The 21,028-nt window shown below is 39.5% G+C and overlaps 1 protein-coding gene and 1 long non-coding RNA gene across 3 annotated transcripts in view; one reads left to right on the top strand and one right to left on the bottom strand.

The window, feature by feature from the left end:
- Window positions 1–21,028, bottom strand: part of LOC145492288 (nuclear factor related to kappa-B-binding protein-like) — a 182,985-nt gene that overhangs the window by 91,442 nt on the left and 70,515 nt on the right. For both annotated transcript variants that reach the window (XM_081471698.1, XM_081471697.1), the window contains exons 7-8: window positions 8,978–9,030; window positions 8,790–8,852 (exon numbers count right to left, since the gene is read on the bottom strand). In XM_081471698.1, coding sequence (XP_081327824.1) covers window positions 8,790–8,852; window positions 8,978–9,030 — 116 coding nt within the window. The remainder of the gene's footprint in view (window positions 1–8,789; window positions 8,853–8,977; window positions 9,031–21,028) is intronic.
- Window positions 15,041–17,333, top strand: LOC145492542 (uncharacterized). The gene is made up of 3 exons (XR_014050015.1): window positions 15,041–15,348; window positions 16,224–16,301; window positions 17,254–17,333. It is a non-coding gene; the product is annotated as an uncharacterized LOC145492542 (long non-coding RNA).

Here is a 21,028-nt window from a genome sequence, read left to right on the forward strand (position 1 = left end):
CCTGGGACAGTTTAACGAAGGTTTTTCCGAATGCAAGCGCAATAAATCTAGAAACTGAATACAGAAAGGGCGAACTGAATGTCAAAATGAAGGGCTTTGGCAAAAAACTTTATAAACTCTTCACCAAAGACAAGAGTACAGGCAGGACACGGCTAAACCCACAACTTTCAAAAGAGATAAAAGACTCTCTTGGCCAGATGGCGCAAGAAGTTATTGATAAAGATAATGAGGCCATAAGAACCGTCCGACAAAATTTGAAAGACACTGAAAAATAATTAACAGAGGCAGAAACGCTCGCTGCAGAAAGGGAACAAGCCTCAAAAGAGGTGCAGGAGCTTAGGCAACGAATAGAGAGAAACCAAACAAAGATTGATGCATTTCATGATGAGTATGGTTCCAATGTTGAAAGTGAAGCAGAACTGCGCAGGCTGAAGCAACTGCAAAAGAATCTACGAGCAGATTTAGAAAACGCAAAAAAAGAGGTGACCGCGCTTGAAAAACAAGCAAAAAACAAAGAAGAAGAACAAGCAAAGGTCAACAGACTTAGAGCCAGCCTCGTGGCAAAAGAAAGTGAAAGAAACAATGTCGAAGAAAGGCTGAACCAAACAAAACCTTTGGACGACCTGAAAGAGCAGGAAAGCGAGCTGCAGCACCAAAATGAGGAAGACAAGGCGATGATCCAAGATGTGAATGCCTCGCCGTCCGAAAAAGAAGCCGCAGAAGACAGAGTTGCACAAAGAGACAAAGATCACACGTTTGCAAACTCAGATTGCTGAAAGGGAAAGGGGGCGGCCTCTCTTGGAAAGGGTCAAGGAGATCTTCAAAAAATATGGCGTGTCATTCACCGCCATTCTTCTCGCTGCCGGGACCACAATCAATGCTGTCATCGGGGTCCTTACCAGAGGTTTGAAAGCCACCGGCAAAGCTTTGGGGAACGGCCTCAAAGATATTGCCGCGAAACTTGGTTGTCTGCTTCCCGGGATGATTGGCTCAATCGTGAGCTTCCTGTTCAAAGCCGCCGGCCAAATCGTCGCGTTTCTGGCCGAGCACACCTGGCTGCTCATTCTTGCAGCGTTAACTACTGCCAAGCCATGAACAGCAACGCTGATAATCCAACAACACCGACAATTACTGCCGTTTTGTTAATTTCAAGTTGCGGTGTTTTATCCAGAACCGTGGGCTCAATTTTTTGCGCCGGTGGCTGTGCTTGTTGAGTTTCGGATGGAGCTGTTTTCCTTGATTCGGTTGTTGCGGCTTTGTGTATTGGGTTGGATGGATTGCTGTTGGGTGGGTTAATTTTTGACAGGCCGCCTGCCATGATTTTGAGCCCAGCTTTTTTTGTCTCCGGGTTTACCTCGTTGTTCACACCAAGTTACATACCAGAGACCGCCTGTTTCAGCTTGTTGTTGTAACCGATTGTGCTTGCGGTGTTTATTATCATCTGCGCGGACATGAGCCAGGCCATGGGGGCAACAGCGAGATTGAGCCTGACCTTCGCTTGATCCACCGCGAGCTGGTACCTTTGCACGTGCGCGGCCAAGTCGGCCTGTCTGATCGCGTCTTCCATCAGCACCAGGAACTCACTCTGGGCTTCTCTTGCCCGACCGCCAGAGCCGAGAATGCTGCTGCGGACGTTGACTTGCGCACCCAGGATGCAGTAAACGAAAGCCTCAATTGACTGATTTATTCTCGACAAGCCCCCCTGCATCAAACCATTTGCGGTGTTTGGTGCGAACCAGTCCGCTTGAGCATCAGAAGAGGCACCCGGCTCGATGTAATAAATCAAGTCCCCTTTTATCACTTTGCCACCTTCATTGCTGAATTTGTTCCATCCAGGGTATTGGTAGTCAGTTTTAGTCGCGCCTGACGCGTACACGTAAACGCTTCATAGACTCTGGTTTGGCCCGTGCGTGTAACGGAAATCGCTCGAGGGGGGAATGCCGAACTCGTTGCATATCCTTTTGTACGAAGCGACGTCGTAATTGTTATTGTATTGGTTGAACGGCAGATCTCCGGGCAAAGCAATCATGCTCTGAATTGCTCCTTGCTGGTACAAAATGCGCCTGACCGTGAAATATACGCGGAATTTGTAGAAAGCTCTTATCTGCGGGGGAGATCCAACCCGCTGTCAAAGATTTCGCGAGAAACTCCGCACCCCTGTGTCGCGCAGAAAACCGCGAAGTTGAGCTGTTGTGGCCAATATTTTATGTCAGGCCCTCCTAACCAGCATTTTGATTCGACTGTAGAAGTGTGCCTGAGTTTGGTTTCTTGAAATATTTCTCGGAATTTTGTCGTGAAATATTGATAAGGCGTGACGTAGATTTGGATTGGGGCGTCGAATATTTCCTTCAAGCTTGGCGCTTTACCGTCGAAAGGTACCGCAGGGATGGGCAGGGAAACTTTTGAACCAAGTGGAGCCAATTGGTAAGGAAAACCCCCACTGTCTCCCAAACCAAGTGCTTCTTTCATTTCCGAGCTCCAATATTTTCTGTCTGAGCCGAAGACACTTTGAAACGAGCCTTTGCTTTCTTTGAAGAACACCTCTGCGGTTACGTTTTTCTTCTCGTCGATCATTGCTTGTGAAATGAACCTGCTTTTGTCCGCTTTTGGAAAGCGGTTTAAAAAGTTTGTCCATGCCTTTTTCTTTGCAGCATCTTCTTTTTTCAAAAACTTGGAATCATCAAACCCGGGATCTTGACGGATATCACTCCACATATTCGCCATATTATTTGAACACAATTTTATTTGTTGAATATAAAATGGTTGTTCTCACCATCGTCACGCAACAGAACGGGCAGACTATCTATTTAGAAGACCCGCTCCCAGGAGCAAGCTATGTCAGACTTTTGAGTTGTTCTTTTTTCAACTCGTGGCATAATATGATTCGCGTTGGCAGAATATTTTTTAAAGAAACAAATGCCGTGATTGCATCATCACCTCAAGGGCATTACAATGTCGAAAGCATCGTAAAAGAACTGAAATCCAGTTTTGAATATTATAAGAAGACAGAAATATTGGCTGTTGAAACGAATAACCCCAATTCTGTTCTTAAAATTACAAACCGGGATACATCATCGACACTGAAAAAAATTTCAGTTGATTATGGTTTGGCCAATTTTCTAGGAATTGGGAGAGATATGAGGAAAGAATATATCAAAAACCTTAACAGCCGAGTTGCTACTTTATCCACTGCGATCTCATCGACTCGACAAAAAACTTTTTGAATGTAAAGAAGTCAGACCTTCTTGCCAAGGTTGACATCAGAGGAAAGCCTTATGAAAAAGTCAGCTATAACATGGACTCATCGCAAAATGCTTTCCGTGACGCTTCTACAGACAAGTTTATAAATAGCATCACGATTAGTGTCAAAGATGAAAATGGCGAACTCTTTGATTTCAAGGGCCTGCCGCTTCTTTTTGAATAAGAGTTAAATTAAATTTCAATAGATATACGCAATGTCTTTGGCAAATCTGTTGCCACCAAGCTCGCCACCTGCTGAGAATGAAAGAAGAATCTATCCAAGCCTTCCCAAAATGATGAATGCCGAAAATTTCTGGCTAACCAAGATAAGCAGAATTGAAAAAGAAATATCTGCTGAGGTCGAGCATTACAGGCTTGTGTTGAAAAAATACAAAAAAGCCCGGAAAGCACTTCATTATTCCCTGGTTGGCCTTGGCGCCTTCACGGCAGTTCTTTCTTCTGGAGCTGTTGCAATATCACTCACCGGTGTTGGAATTGTTGTCGGCGCGCCTGTTGCCGGGATTGCCACTTTATCTGGCGATGTTTCCACTGGCCTGTCCGTTGTCAACAAGAAGCTTGAACGCAAAGTCAATAAGCATTCGAGAATACATTCTCTGGCAATTGCAAAACATGGCTCGATTAACCTCGCCGTCTCAGAGGCTCTTAATGATAATCGGGTTTCTGACACGGAGTTTTAACTGATCACACGTGAAATGCAGAAATATCGCCAGCTTAAAGAGACTTTACACTCGAACTTTGCACGAATACAAACAAATCCGATCCAGCCAGATATTGAAAAAATAAGAAACCAGGTTCGGGAAGAATATAGAAAAAAACTTGCGGATTAAACAGCTGATTTGAACTAAATTTTGAGTGAAAAAACACAAAACTCTCTCTTTGCCTTATCAAAAACAGGTGATTGTGTTACGCCGCATTACCTTCATGCGTGACGTTGCGTGACTGGGTTACGTTACTGTCACGCGTGACGTTGCGTGACAGGTCACACAAAAAAGCAAAACCCTGTCGGGAGGTGCTTGTTGCCTGTTCTTTTGCCTAGCCCCGGCTAGGACTTTTCGTGCCGCTGACAAGGCAGCTGTCCTGTTTTACCTCCGGACGAGGTTTGAGGTCTCGAGGGACCTCTGAGCACCTCCCAGTCTCCACTGGGCTGGGCGGGTTCACCCGGGGTTGTCACTGTGGACGGCCTCACCCCATACCCCTGACAAGCGCCTGTACATGCCGTATTAGGAATCAGAGGTGGCCACCCTCACATCCCAAAGCACCATCATTTGCTCGCTGATTTTTAGTATAACTACTCAAGCTATATACATTGATCCTGTCGCCAATCCTTTCACTTGTGGTGTGCTTGTGTCTTTTGCCTAAATCTGTTGGTTTTTACACATACGCATGTGCTTTTGGGTGGCGAGATGATGTCATGCGCTTTTGGTGGCGAGATGATGTCATGCTTGAGCTATATTTAGAGCTTGCCTGAATAAATTATATCCCAACAACAGTTCTGAAGGCCAAAATGCTTGTGCTGTTCCACGCTATTTGCTTTATTTTCACGGAACTTGCTACGCCTGTTTGGCAGAAAGAGGTCAGACATAACATATCAAATCATTGAAGCCATGCGAGAAGCAGAGGAAACTTAAACAGGCTCGATCAAGGCTCTTGTTCAAAAATATTTCATGTTACGAGCGATCGAATCTTGCTGTTTGCTCGTTTCCTCCTGCTCGCTTCACTTCGGCAGCTTCTGTGGTGAAAAAATAACTTACAGTGCGTTGACTGAGGGTATTTTTCGGTGAATTCTGTTCTGGTTCGTTTTTTCGGCCCAAACAAAAAATCTTGAGTTGTCCTCCATGTTTTTCTGTACTGCTCGTCCAAGGAGCCTGGGGAATATTTGGTTCCAGTCCTCTGAGAAAAATGTCACGCAACTTGCCGATTTCAAAACAAAACTTTTGCTTCCAACGAAGGTTTGTCGCCGCCTTTTTCGCTAACGCTCTCTGCCAAAAAGGAACCACTCGTGCCAGTCATAACCATCCCCAGAGCATACTTTTAAAAAATTCTTGTACTCAGGGGTGGCTTCTACGAGAGGTATTATCGGCTGTCTTAGCGTTGCTTTATGAACAGTTCCCTCCTTTTTGAAACAGGGTCCAGATATTCTAAACAAATAACCATCGGCACAATCTGCTCCCTGTATTGACAGAAAGGCAGTTTTAAAATATTCTTGTGTACCTTGTCCCACCCCACTTCCTTTTTTTCCTTTATTTTTAACGCTACGTACTCCTTGAGAATCTCACAAAGCTCTGGAGGGAGGTTTTGAATGGCCTCTGAAAGTCCACAGGCAGCCATGTCGGCATATACAATGAGCATGCACTTCTCCAATAGGAAAAATTTGTGGCACATTTTTGTACAAACAAGTGAAGGGCACATCTGCGCATATTGATTACGGACGATGGACCAGCTTTTTCGCTTTTCTGTTGTGTTACACACACACATATAAGGTGGGGGTTCTGGACACAGTGGGCAGCAAGAGGGCAAAAACCGTCCGAAAAAAGCCCCCCAGTTACTTCTCCAAAGCTTTAGTCTGGGGGGGTTCTGGACACAGTGGGCAGCAAGAGGGCAAAAACCGTCCGAAAAAAGCCCCCCAGTTACTTCTCCGAAGCTTTAGTCTGAGGAGAAGTAACTGGGGGGCTTTTTTCGGACGGTTTTTGCCCTCTTGCTGCCCACTGTGCCAGAACCCCCACCTTATATGTGTGTGGGCCAAATTAGCTCCAATCTACTCAAACGGGCATTTGCAACATGACAGCATGCCTTTCTTTCCACTAACATTGCGTTTTAGAACATTTTCGTTCAGGCATGTGCAGAAATCAAAATTTTGAGTTTTTGGACGAGAAAGTGACCTACGTCTTTAGGCTTTTCAATTTTTTTTATTTATTTATTTTTTTAGCCTTTCCTTTTTCTCCTTTTCTTTTCTTTTTGCTGCAGTGATTTACCTTCTACTGGGCTTGCTTCCAGTTTAAACCATTCTGAGAAAGCATCATCAAGACAGGCAAGTTTTGACATGGAGTCGCCACGTGTAGGGGCAGGAAATTTTGCTCTGAGTTTTTCACTCAACTTTTTGAGCATTTTTGTGCATATCTCAGGCTCCATTGGGCTGATCACTCTGATCTGGGTATCATTGGAAAGATCTTTTCCTCCTGCAGAAGTTGAGCATAGATGATGCCAATTTTGGTCAATGGTGATGACGTCAGAAGTGGAAGAAAGGCCAAGGCTCATCATGGCCAGTTACGGCCGAGACAGGAGTCAATGGGTTAACTTTTGGTCTTCTTCAATCAGTATTTGGAACAAAAACTCTGGCCAGTAAGAACACGTGCCAGCAAACACAAACGTTTTTAAGGCTAGGTGAACTTATTTGCATAATTGACAAAAATTGAAAAGTCTCTCTATAGAACGGACTACTCGAAATATTCCTAAGAGGGAAAATCGATGATTAAAGTGACAACCATTTACATAACACATTATCCCGTCATATTTTTCGGCTCAACCCCTGTAAAAGGCACCGCAAAAGCTCTCGCGGTGGACCTTTTGAAGATTAACTCCTACGATGTACATCGAGAACTCGCGTTAGTTTTATGAGTTTCCGTGTATGCCGTGTAGCGCGACTTGGCTTCGGCGTGCTCTTATACCGTGCCGAACTGAATTCATAGCCTGCTGCATCAGCTGCCGTTGCTAATATTTGCAGCATTTAAAATGGCCTTCAGTAAAGCAAGCGTCTTCTGATCTTCGTCGCGACTGATTGAACTCGATGTTTGGAATCACTGCTGTTCTCTTGTCATTGCTACTGCCGGGACAAATTTATTTGAGGTCGGAACGGCAGAAACGCGATGTTTGGACTAGACTGAATTCCAACCGAGGTCAGATCGCGGGATCATAGATTTCAAACAGAAAACTTGATTTCAAACAAGAAAACTTGCTTCCTTGGTCTAGCTGGATCACGTTAATAAAACCTCTTCGTTTCATTTAGTGCATCTAATTAATTCGTTTCCCATCAAGATCAAAATCGAGACATGTTAAAATTTACTTTAAAAGACCAGTCTCCTGTCGAATATTTGCAGACTAATCGAGTGTATATAAACGGGAAAGACAAACCCTGATATGTCTCTATTATAAGCAAGTGTCTAAACCTCAATAATCTAGAAATTTCAATTGGAGCTAACTGAAAATATATATTGCGTGACTGGCATCACGTAATACATGTAGCGTGTTTAGTCTGGGTGACTTTGATCTTATATTTTGGGCTTTTTCTGTAGTTTTATGTACCTTGCGTGAAATAATGAAACAATGTTGTAATAACGACATGGATCAACTCTCTTTTTGCGTTTCCCACAAAGCATGGTCCACAAATGGAACAAAAACAGACTAGAGTACTCAACAATAGAGTTCTTTGAACATACCGCATTATGCAAATTTGAGAAGAGACTGTCGTGAACTTTTGCATTTTACCTGTGTGAACCTCGATTGCCCAGAAATTTTTTTCGATATTAGTTTACCTTGTGTTCTAGTTTTGTAAATTGTTTCAATGCAAATACCGAGAACTTTGTCAATTTTCCAGATATTTTTGCATATTTAATAAGGTAAAAAGCTATATTTTCGTTTTTAGTGGATTTCTTGAAGACTTTAAATTCTAAGAAACTTGGAATAATATTTTCAAAAGTAGCTCCCTAAAAGTGTTCTTTAGGCAAAGCTTCAGGATTTTCGATTTTTCTAACCTGGCCAGCCATTCTCGATATTTTCAGTCAGTAACTCTTAAGTGCACGCTATGGTACTAACTGGGGACACTGAAACAGGCAAACAAAAATGAACAGAAACTTGTTAAAAATCCCAACTGGTGGAAAGCTGACTGGTTGGCTATTTATAAACCAAAGCCAAAACTACCAAACACAAATCTGTCTAGTGGCAGGAAGGAAGTTTATGTCCACTGTACTTTACTTTGAGAGTGTTGCTAAAAGACAGCATAAAAATAATTTTATCACTTGGTCCACAAATTAGTTTCTGAACAATCTACATTTATTGTTACCTTTCTCAGTGACCTTTCACAGTATTAAAGGCAAATAATATTTTGTACATATAATCATTGAATATAAGCATCCGCTGTTACTGACACACTTACAACTGTCCCTCAACATTTCAAAGACAGAATCATTGGATAGATGACAATGTCCCAAACAGGGCTATAATATTTTAGTGCATGATTTGAGCAGTCAAAACTACGTGGAGCCCTGCATTAGAATTTTCTCTGCCTGTCTTTCAAACACATCAAAACAAGAAGGTTAATTTGATAATAATCCTCCTTTTGATGATAAAGAGAAACTAAATAAGGAATTTTTACTGTAAGAATAACACTCACCATAGTTTTGTTCAACTGTTACACAATTACATATCTAAGTTATTTTAGAGTGGACAAATACTTACACCATAATCTTAACCCATGACAACATTGTTATCATCCTCAGAAAAAGATTGAGTAAACAACTGCAAGACCTGATTACCTTTTAAGTCGTGTGCTGACTTTATGTTCCATTATAAAGGCATCTGTAGATGGTGTTTGTCCACTAGGAAAGAGAGAGATAATGTTTATAAACTATAAGTCTCGAATATGTGTGAAGGCAACAGTTCTTAATATTTTGTCATGAAAAACATTCAATGTAGGGAGATACAATTACATTATTAATAATACCTGGTCTTTATTGGTTCTCCAGGACTTTGTCTTCCAATCTGATCAAGAATTTCCTATGGAACCAACCACATAAACTGAGCATTTAAAAAAAAACATTTGATGTAATCACATCCTTCTATGGCAACCCTTAGGACCCACTTGATGGACATTAGTCTAGTGGTGCCAGACAAACAAGTGAATTGTGGCTCAGAACAGCCAGCCGTACCATACTGTACCGTACCATACTGTACCGTACCATACTGTACCGTACCATACTGTACAATACAATACTGGTTTAATGTGAATATACACTTAGCTATGGTGGTGCACTACAATAGTTCACCAGCTAAAATTGCTAAACTTTGTCACCTTTAGAAAATAAATTGTATTAGGTTAAAATTATTGCATGGTACCATATGTATTGTAATGCCATTTTAAAAAGGGAAACTGTTAATAAAAAATAATGATATTTAAAACAAATAAGTTGATGTATCCATATTTCCAATATTTGATGTGATCAAAGGTCATTCAAGATGAGATGGTGGGCCCTAAGGCATTATTCCCAGAGGGAAAACTCTGACGTCTACTAATCCATGAAAACTTAATACTCCCCTGTGCCTTGTGTTCCGACAGCATTTTGTATTCTCCTATGCTTGCTACGAAATCCAATGAAGGACTTCCAACTTCTGAGTTCTGAGTTCTGACTTCCACCTTCTGAATCCAAAATGATTTCTGACTTGCAACTTATTACCTTGGAAATCGAGTCAAACTTAACCAAATCAGAATCTTATAAACTCTTGTTCTTATGCCATCATAGGTTGATTAAGAATGCATTGGAATACAATGTTTATCACAATTCCACAGTAATTCATTCACATCTATCACGACGTTTATTACAATGTTTATCACTGTTGTTTGTGTCATATATTCTTAACCAAATCAGACTTCAGGTTTCGAGCCAGATTTCAATATTGTATTACCGGTATAATTGTGTCTTGCTAAGTTAGTGTTAAGCTATTGTATTTGGGGTCAAAAATCTTCTTGGACACCAAAAATCTGTAATTTAGACCCCTAAGTGAGATGATGAGCATCCCGTCTCAAAAGGGAGCTCCTCTCTGCCCTGAGCACTATTTCTGCACTAATGCCAAGCAATATGTAGTTAAGAATTCATATTTCTGATGTTTAAAGGAGCTCAGTCACATGGTGAGACTATTTCACAAGTTTATTTACTTAGTATCAGTAATAGCCAATAGTAAGCAATAGCAACAGTAAGCAATAGTATCAGTCAAAATTCAGTGGTTCTCCAGTGCTGCCCAATGAGAAACATATTGCACAACAGGATGTGGTATTATTTACATCATAAGGTGACGGACCATTATTTTCTTTTAAGGAAGAAGGGGTGGGAATTTTCTGGGGCATGAAATTTTTTCCTCACAATTCAGTTGTGCATGCTTTTTTTGGTGGGCAGTAGCTTGGTCAAAAATCTTTTTAACATTAAAAAATCAAAACTGAACTGAAGTCTCTTCATCTGAGTTTATAGCAAAATTATGCAGAAAATTCTCAGAAGAGCAACAAGATAAAGCAATTTTTTATTTAATAATGTAGAATGAAGGGCTAGTGAAGTTTTCTCTTGACCAGAGAAAAGCAATTCCAAACACTAAGGATTGCACATGCTGGTACACACAATAAAAGTGGGAAGACTAAATGTGACTAAACTGTGTATAAATAAAATAAGCATCCATATGTAATGGCACTACATAATTTGTTAGTTTCAGTTCACTACGATCTTTGTTTGGCGACACCTTCGATTCAATACCATTGCGTTGCCAACATGGTTTGCACACAAATAGTATCTGTTCCTAGTTTCTCAGAAATTAGACTCACATAACAAGTAAGTAAATGACCCCCAATGCAGCTTAACACTAACTTACCAAAACATAACTATCAAGTAATAAAATCTGGTCCCATTTCCAGGGAAATAAATTGCACGTCGGAGATTGATCATTCAAATTTTGAAGTTGGAAGTTGGAAGTCGCAACTCAGAGGTGGAAGGTTGGAAGTCAGAACTCAGAAGTCAGAAGTTGGAACTCGGGACTTGGAACTCGGAAGTCAGAAATTGGAGGTCGCAACTCGGAAGTCGGAACTCAGAAGTCAGACCTCTGAAGTCCAAAGTCCCTCCTCGGCTTTCATAACTTTCACTTGTGTTTCTATAGATTTGTAGAAACACAAAAAGTGGCATCAGAATCCAGATCAATTTTCCAGTGCTTTTTCTATCATACTTTGCAGATTGAATCAAAGGGCTCTTGGAGCCAGCTCATTCATGTAATAACTAATATTGGTACAGTTGAGCCTTGTCTATTTGAGCCCTCAAGGGAAACAGCAGTTCATAATAGCAGGGGTTAAGTGCAAATAAATATCATTATTCTTCAGCACCTGTGTGATAAAAAAAAATAGCTATATTCCTCATGGGGAGTGGAAATTCCAGAGGGTGGACACAGGTCAGACAGTCCCCCCTCTCTCTCTCTCTCTCTCTGGGAGAATGGGCATTATCTGGGACCACACATTGTTGCTCCATTCCCATGAACACCAAAACCTCACAAGTCATTTTTAACTAATTGCTGTTGACAGAAACTTTGGGAAGATTTAAGGTAAGCTTGGGATGGATTGGGCAACCAATGTGAGCTATGATTGGTCAATTGTTGCCTTTGGAAACCATTGATCAATCATAGCTCATGTTTAGTATCCAAAGCATCCCAGAAATGTTAGTGGCAAAAGCTGACACTCAGTCTCCCTTAAGTTTCTGTCAAGGACAATAGGGTTCTTAAGGTGGCTTACTACAGTTTTGATAGATTATAACAGCCCAACTTTTAACTCTTTTCAAAAACGTTCCAAGATGTTTTTCCTTTCTCTATTTACTGTTTGCTTAAGTCTTTTACCATTCTATGTGACACTTTAACAATTAAATGTCAACAAATCGCCAAAACGAACGACTGAGTACCTAAGAAGAGACTGGGCACTAGTAGGTTAAATTACGTTTTTTCTCACAATCTACCCTTATGACCCCACCTCAAAATTTCAGGAATAAGAAATTGGCTCTGATTTAACATTCATACAAAGTAAAATAAAAATCTGTAAGAGATCTTTTCCAAACTAAGAAAATGTGAGATCAAAAATAGCTCAAAATCTGTCTTACAGATGTTTTTAAAATTTTGCGTTTAAAGGTGATTCACCCCAACAAATCAACCGTGAAAATTTCATCATGGGTTTTATGGGAGGTTTTCGAGCAATCCTTAATCAAAGACTAGCTTTTACAACCTTGGACGAGAATTGAATTGCGCATGCCCTTTATTTAAGCGCCCACTCATGTGACGCCATGTATCGCGTGAGAGAAAGCAAGAGTAAATTAGGGCTCTTTTACCGGTTATTTATAGAGCTTTTTCGTCATATTCTTTTGGCCCTAGGCTTAAACACATGTTTGAACGGAGTTTGAAACTATTTCTAGGTATACCAAAGTGATTAACACCTTTCAAATCCTCAAGTGGTTTTCGTTTCTTCTTAGGGTTACGTACGTCATTTTTGCATGTCCGATTAATACTGGTGTATGGCAGGCAATCATAGCGTGCGCTACTGAGTCTCAGAAAAACTGTAGTAAGCCTCCTGAAGAGTAACAAAGATGAAAGTGTCCAAAAATCGGATCATGTTTCTTATGGGGGACCTTGACCAATATATTGGTTGATACTTGACCGGGTATCAGTCAATACTCAATCAAGTATCAGGCAACATACCGCTTGCCACTCGAACAACACACGTTAGTATTGACCAATAGCCCACTTAATGATGCTCATGGCGTTGGTTGACGTATCGACCATGATACAGTCAGTGGTATATTCGCCAACTATCAGTTATATGTCAGTCAACGTTGGTCACGATCTGGGTCAATACCACAGCACGAAAAATTGGATTTACTCTAAATTTGATCCTGATCAAAGTCGAGGTCAAATATGATCATAGCTTTGATCCAAACTTTGACGTGCGTCAAATGTATGTCAAAACTGTCATGGCTTTGCCGATACATTTGATCCATGACAAAGAAGAGGGCAAATGTGATCTTAACTTTGACTCCACCTTTGACTCACGTCAAAGGAGGAATCAAATATCTTATGGATTTGCTATACATTTGATCCCTGTTAAAGGTGAGGTCAAACATGTCAATAACTTTGACTTAAGTTTTGACGCGCGTTAAAGGCGTTCAAAGACACCACGGCTTTGCATACCTTTGATCTCTTATGTCAAAGGCGTTCAAAGACACCACGGCTTTGCATACCTTTGATCTCTTATGTCAAAGGCATTCAAAGGCGCCATGGCTTTGTACAACTTTGATTCTACGTCATGTCATGTCAAAGGCAAGGTCAAATATGGCCATATCCTGCGACACCTCTTTTAACACCCTAATAGCCTGCGTTTTCGTATTTTTTTCTGTTTTGACGATTAAATGAAAGCTTGCTTTCTTGCCAATGTGTATTTTTGTAATAAAAAAGTTTTCACTTGACCTGGAGGTGGCACAAGAAAACAGCTTGAAAACAGCGGGAAAAACGCGGCTGCCAACGGCTTCCCACATTTTTCTGGCCAATGAGCAAGAGACTAAAGGTCAACGAAGTCGGCTGTGAGGAAAGCAGACATTTTTCTTCACTTGGCTTCATTATGGCAGATCTGGTGAAATTTTCATTGTGTTTTGGACCAGGAAAGGTAAGTTTTTGAATTTCGTTCATTTTTTTTCAATGTTCAGAGAATAACGGAGTTGAAAAAGTAAATTAAACGCAGCAATGGCTACATAAAGGAATAAAGAGCTATGAATTGCGTATATTCATAGTAGGACAGATCCTCGGCGAAAACATTTTGGTCGAAGATTAATTGCACTTGACTGAATCTCAGTTCATCGGCAAAGCTCTTCGTTAAGAAAAGACAAGACTATTTTCAATTCACATATACTTATTTACAAAAGTTGACCAAGGTAATATTTTTTCCTTACTCAGTCAAGTCTTGTGCATTAAATTGAAGTGTCCGTCATAGCATAGATTTTAGCATGATCAGTGCTTGAAATAAACGTAACTTAATAATTAAGCTTAAACTTAACCCTATCTTCATATAAATTGTTGTGCACAATGCCTCTGGTAATTTCTGAGCTTAAGCAATTCCCTTGAGAGAAAGCTCATGTAAATGTAAAGGAAATTTGCATTGAAGGGAAAACTCTGTCAGCCATGCATGACAAACCATCTCGACCTGACTTAATTATTATATTAATTATACCATTGAAAGAGTTGTTGACTCTGAAAATTTAATCTATGGATAAGTTTTTGCTTTGTCTCTAGCTACCACTCTATTGAAAAAAGCTCTGTTTGTTGCCACAGTTGAAATTATGATGATGTTTGTTCATTGATGTTGATAAATGACTTCACTGGTGTGAATTTAACAAATTGAATGTGGTTTAGCGTGGTCTGCACTCTTATTGACAATGATACGCATCATCACAGTAGCCAAAATGTTGTGGACCCGTGAAACACAGCCGAGTGAGTCCACAACAAATTTTGACCACTGTGATGACAATCAGTTTGCGAGATCAGTAGCAACTGTAGTAAAAATATGTTTTGATATTTGTTGTATCAGGCTTATGGATCAGTCATTTGGAACTCCACTATCTCCTGGCCACCCACCCCCCCCCCCCCCCCCACGAACTTGCCAGGCATTTGACATTTTGAACTGTCTCCTGGGCTAAGAATGGTGTCATACCAGGTGATCAAATGCACCTACCCTGTGACATTTGCAAAACTGAGTAATAGAAATGTAGATTGAGTGTCGATGGAGTGTTGATTGAGTATCGATCAGGCGTTGATCAAGTGTCGATTGAGAGTATCGATCAAGGGTGTCGATCGACACTCGACCATGGTTGTCTTTAGTACACATAATCCAGCTTATCTTTAGCAGGTGAAATTGTTACAATGTTTGATAAAAATCAAACGTGCCATTAGTTGCAAATTAAAAAGTTGATGAAAGTGAAAGTGAAAGTCAAAGATGAATTATTTCATATACACTTCTTAAAAAGTTGACCTCATAAAAATATTACTATGTGACCTCTCTGGACAGTACCAATAGTTTTAGAGTTTCATGTCTTGGTCTTTTGAGCAGTAGACAATTAAATGCCAATTAAAATCTGACTAGTGGAAATTTGCTTATGAATGTTGTTTTTATCCTTCAGCTAGCCATTCTAGGAGAACTGAAGATATTAACAGAATAAATTGGGAGAGGATACAATATGCAACTCTGTAGTTCATAGTCAACTCAGATGCAGTTTAATCATGCAGTGCTCCAAAGTGTCCAAACATCACAACATTTTGGTAAGTAAAAGGCTGGAATATTCATTTGTTATTTCTATATCTTGTAGCATAGACCATCTTATAACTTCTTCAGCCACAACTTTTTATATCTTTTTCCAGCAAAGAAAGTATATAAATAGATTGAAAAAACCTGGCTATAATTTATTAATATTATTTTAATTGATCATTTTTATTATAGTCTCATCACTCTGTGAAAAAAAGTTGTTTTTTTTGGTTCATTTAAGGACATTGAGTGAGGAAATGTTGTCTTTCTTATGGGATAAATACATCAACTGGCTCACCTGGATGAAAATTAAGAAATTAAAATGTTGTTGAAAACATGCAAGGGATGGGAATCTTTTTGGTAAATGAATCAAAGTTTGCAACCCAGTCTCAGGAAATGTTGGTTTTTGATTGGTAAAGACTGAGTTTTGCATCTAAATTTTGTGTGGTTGTCTGCAATATCAACTGTTTTGGTTTGGCCATCAGGTTTCCAAACCAAATTTTTTCAAGCAAAATTAATAATATGATTAATTCATAACTATTGATGGGATCAGTAGAGAATTTAAGGTGTAGAGGATTTCATAATAACTTAGTAAAAGTAATTGACAAAGACCTTCATTTGCTTTACTTAATTTAAAATTTTGTTGGCAAATTTGTCTGGATAATGGCCATTTCCCTCTATGAGATGCGGCTGCTGGGAGTCACAGTGGTTTTATTCATCATCTTACACTGGATTTTTGTTTCAATGAATGCAACAGCTATGCGATTCCATGCAGGCATGTCTCATGTTAAATTATTTAATTTCAGGAATTTTTTTCAGCGGAAAAAAAGTGTACAAGTAGTTGCTAACTGTTAATATGTTTACATGCTCCTTTTCACATATGATCTACAAGGAAAATAAGGAAAAAAATAACACTACTGATCATGAAGAGATCTGTGGAAATTACACAGGAACAGCAATATTCCCAAAGGTGTGTGTATTCCTCATTTCTTGTCACAGTTTATGTCAGATTTGTTGGTTTTTTAGATTGCTATTTTGCAACCATAAAAGATCTTTGTTGTGAGATGTCTGTAACAGACAGGCAGACAGATGGACTGGTAAACTGGCTTTAAGCTTTTTGTTTATTTGTGCCAAGCTGTGCACTTTTAAAATGACCCCAAGTCTTTGTTCTCTTATGAAATTCTAGCTGGGGATAAGCCCTTGTTCAGCCGGTGAAATCAGCTTGTTAAACTGGCTCTTAATGACATATCTGTGTGACGAAATCTCTAAGTAGAATGGGTAGAAATACAAAAAAAGGCTACCAATTGAGTCCCCTCTTCTATCCTTGACTCATGCATTTCTCTGAAAAGTGTCATGCACTCTGATGAAAATATTTGTCCACAGACAGTACCAGTTCCCAGATTAGCAAACAGTTTTCTTAGAGCAAAGCTCAAGGAAAACCGTGCGTTTTGAGGAGCACATAATGCCAAAGACATATATCCTTACATATTTTTAAAGTCAAAATATGGAGCTATTGTGTTAATTATCCTCAGTCAAGTATATTACGCAACACACTGGATCTTTTGAAAATGAGGAATATTACTCATATTTTGCCCGGTTTTACCTGGGGCATATTTGGTCACGTGATGCGTTTAGACCAACTGCGTGAGCGAAGATATGTTTATGGACTACACACAAGACTATTTTCACCGTTCTTTTGTTAGTGGACTGAGTTTAAGATTAAAATTCCAAATCTGCGGTAACATTAAATACATATTTGCTATTGACAGAAGCACAAACTATTCGGAGGAGTAATGATCTGATTGGTCACATTTTATTAATGTGATATTAGCAAAAACCATGGGTTAACTTTAAGGAATAGAATGCCAAGATTCACCCTTAATATTCATTTCCAACGTTTTTGTCTGTTTGCTTCTGTTTAGACAAATGCGGACAAGCAATGGTTGACAGGATGGACTTATCCAGTGAAGATGCATTGATTAATTTCGTCAACGCCTTAGACTCTGTCAAAATGTGTCTTCCCTGGCATTGACCCCAACAAGGCAGTTTAACCACTTTGATGAGAAAGAAGTGGAAAACACTGTATTCCATTCCACTTATAATGCAAGAATTAGCAAGTGCAAGCAGCAGAAAAGGACAATTGCCAAAACATTAGGAGTTCCATGCAACGGACTGTACGTGCCATCTGAAAAGGAGGCTTTTACACTAGTTGACTTTTGTGCAAAGTTTGCCATATCTTTCCCGAAATTTTGCGGTTATCCTCTCTATTGTCTAGTCTGGTCTACTAAATTTAAGGAACTGAGAATTTAGCCATAGTACTTCAATGTTAGATAAATGCGCTTTATACCATGGAAAATTTGTTGACTGTTGTTTTCACGATAGATAGAACAATGTTTTCCTCATGATCAGTCGCATTACGTGTAGTTTGAAACCAAGCCTATAACGTGGCTTTTTGAAATCTGAAGCCCAAAACATTTATGTAAGGTACTTGAAGGTATTTACTCTTGATAAAAACGGGAAAAAAAAATTAAAACTAAGATGAATTAAGTTGAGTATATTTATTTTCCTAAAATCAGGTGCAATGATCTTTCCAGGGCGCTTTTCCGTTAACATTTGTCAAGAGTTTTGGTACAAAATAACCTTATTAAAGCTGACATAATCTTCAAAACTTGTCAGACATAAAACAAGAGTACGGATATGATTGCATCCTTCGTATGCAGTGCTACAAAGCTAGTGTAGCAAGCAGAAAAATGTGTATAAGATGTGGATCGCGCGAAACGTGATCAACGGTCGCGAATCGCGAAAGAGGAGCGCGAGCGAGAAGTTTGGGCGAGACGCACGAGCACGGAACACGCAGAGCACCTTTGACAAACCTTTGGCCTGCGTCACAGCCATCTTCGACCACGTCTTTAGCAAACCTTTGACTTGAATCGCAGACAAATTTGATTACACTTTTGACCCTCCTTTGACAGTGCACAAAGGCGTATCAAAGGATCACCTTTAATCCTAAAAACACAGGCGTTCACAGGTGAGTAAAAACGGCCTTTCGTGCCTTTGATTTGGTGGTAAAGGTTTATTCACAGATGATCTTTGATTCGCGTCACAGATCGTCAAAAGTGTGCAAAGGCGACCTTTACAAAACCTTTAACAACACATTTGACGCGCGGTAAAGGCGATTTTTTGTGCCGTGTACTTGACTGAATATTGGTCGACAGTTGGTCAATATCTTGTTAGCTTTGAAGTCCAGTGAATGTCAGTTAACAAATAATCTGAATGCTTTTCATAAGACGCATTGGTGGTGTTTTCTCACCATTCATTACATCACTGTCAGACTAGTGCCAGTCCCTTTTCCTCTTTCTAATTCTCTACATACTTGTGGAGTAATGGCTGAGTTTCAACCAAATTGATATTTGGTTAAATAGTTATTGTCTACTGAATTCAATCAATAACAATCGACACTCCTGAAGACAGGAATTATCGATTGTTAGTATCACCGAACTAGTGGACTAATGCAAATCCTGGATTTTAATTGGCTACGCTACTAGAGGACTATTAGTAATACTCCTCGAGTAGCAAAATTGGTGCAATCAAGCATGACACTTTCTTTCGTTTTATTCCCAAATAAATATTTCTTCAACTTACATTTGCTAACTGTATTATTGCCTTTTCTGTCCGACTAGTTGGGTGATACTAAAACAATTAGACCCTTCGTCCTAAAGGGCCACGGGTCAATAGCCCATTCAGCTTCACCTCATGGGCTATTGACCTGTAGCCCACAAGGGTTACGGGTCTATTGTTAATTACGTAGCAATTTTTGTCAATCGATAAAAACTTTTTCTGTGAGTTTGATTGTTATTGATTGCAATTGATAGCAATTAGTGATTGATATTGATTGTATCAATTGATTTCCGACATTGATGTTTATCGATTGACTACGCCTGGTTTATGTTGAAGAACTCCAAAGGAAAAGCACAATTTACCAGTACGAAAGCAAATATGTGTTTCGACAATAATGTGTTAAATTAATTAGTTTAAAACATATAATTGTACTGTATTTACAACTTTTCAACACAAAATTACATTCTTTTCAAATTCTCAGCCTCGGATTTATTCTTAAAATATTTTTAAAATTTTTCGAATTTCAGCCTCGATGTTCTTATAAAATATATTCTTATTAAAAAGAATAAGTGTACTGTGCATATGGTTTATTTTTGTGTTTTCCTTGCTCTGAAATATTTGTAAAAAAACATCAAGGAATTAGGGGTGGGTCGCACGCAATTAAATAAATAAATTTGCAACTTGGGTTGAGAAGCTGAAATGTTCACACCTAGGGGACCCTAAATGGGTTATTATAACACACCCTTCCATGAGGAATCCATATAAAATTCTTCCTTTCTCTAAACAGCAAAAATAGCCAAAAAGCAATAAAAACAGCACTAGCCATATGCTCAATGCTACAGTGTAATAACATTTCTACAGGAAGTTATGTGTGTCAAATCAGGCTTTAATTCCTGCAGGCCGGCTCCAAAATTACTTTAACACCATCCAGACACCAGCTACATTCGAAAACAGAAATGTCATAAGCTATAATCTAAGAATATTCACAAGAATATTTTCAGCCTAAAATCGGCAGAAAAATAAGAATATTCAACTTCGGCCAGAAAAACAATGCAGTCGAGCCTGTATATAATGGTCACCCTCCTGACTTCAAGAACTGGCCGCTTATTACAGGTGGCTGCTTAATAGCGGAGCTCCTGCACGCTGAAGCCGCATGAGTGGAGCCCCATACCTTAGAAAATTTGGTAACCCATCGATCTCAAAAATTTTGGTTGTCACGTGACTATCCGTACGTACGTATGTACACCAAGCCCCATACTTTAAGAAAAATAAGAGAGTAGCACCATTACCATAGGTACATCTTTGAAATTGGACATCCATGTTATGATTAATTGACAGCTGTCAAAACAAGGTATCTGCTGACCAGTATCACGTGACCATATCGTGGGCTCAGGTCAAGAGTTCATCGAGGTTGCGTGTTCTTTGAAGTTGACTGCTGACCAGGTACTGGATTTTTGATTGGATCACGGGTTCAAGCCAGGTTATTACTCTGGGAGAGAGGGAGGGAGCACATGCAAAGGCAAAATTTTGCACCAATTAAACCCTGACACGTTGTTGACTTTTCTTCCAACATATTCCTTGCACAATCGTCTCTTGGAAAGTCCCTGATATATTGCGTACATAATTTCTGCAATCTTGGGTACCCTCATTAGGTATGGTTTGTTAAAATGTAACTAGAATATATAGTGAAACCACACACTGAACAATCATGCTCACAATTGATCATTTTTTGAGTTTCTGATCCAGGGAAAAATATCCTCTTTTAAGTTATGGTTAATTATTTAATCAGGAGCTCCACTTTAGGCTTAGCTAAATCTATACATTACAGGATCACTAAAAAATACTCACGGGGCGTGGTATAATGTCAATTTGAATGACGTATCATACGAAATGACTTCATGCAAGGAAACAATACGACAATCAACACTCTTTCAAGCAAAACAAAGCCAACCTGTAACTTAATGGCATAACATACATAGCATTGTGTAAAAGTATGGTGCAATAAATATAGTTGTCCTTTACTCTTCCAAGGTATATAGTGCTGTATTTCTATGACTTACAGCAGTTCACAACAAAATA

This window comes from Orbicella franksi, chromosome 7 (genome assembly GCF_964199315.1).
Source record: "Orbicella franksi chromosome 7, jaOrbFran1.1, whole genome shotgun sequence".
In the NCBI taxonomy this organism is placed as follows: domain Eukaryota; kingdom Metazoa; phylum Cnidaria; class Anthozoa; order Scleractinia; family Merulinidae; genus Orbicella; species Orbicella franksi.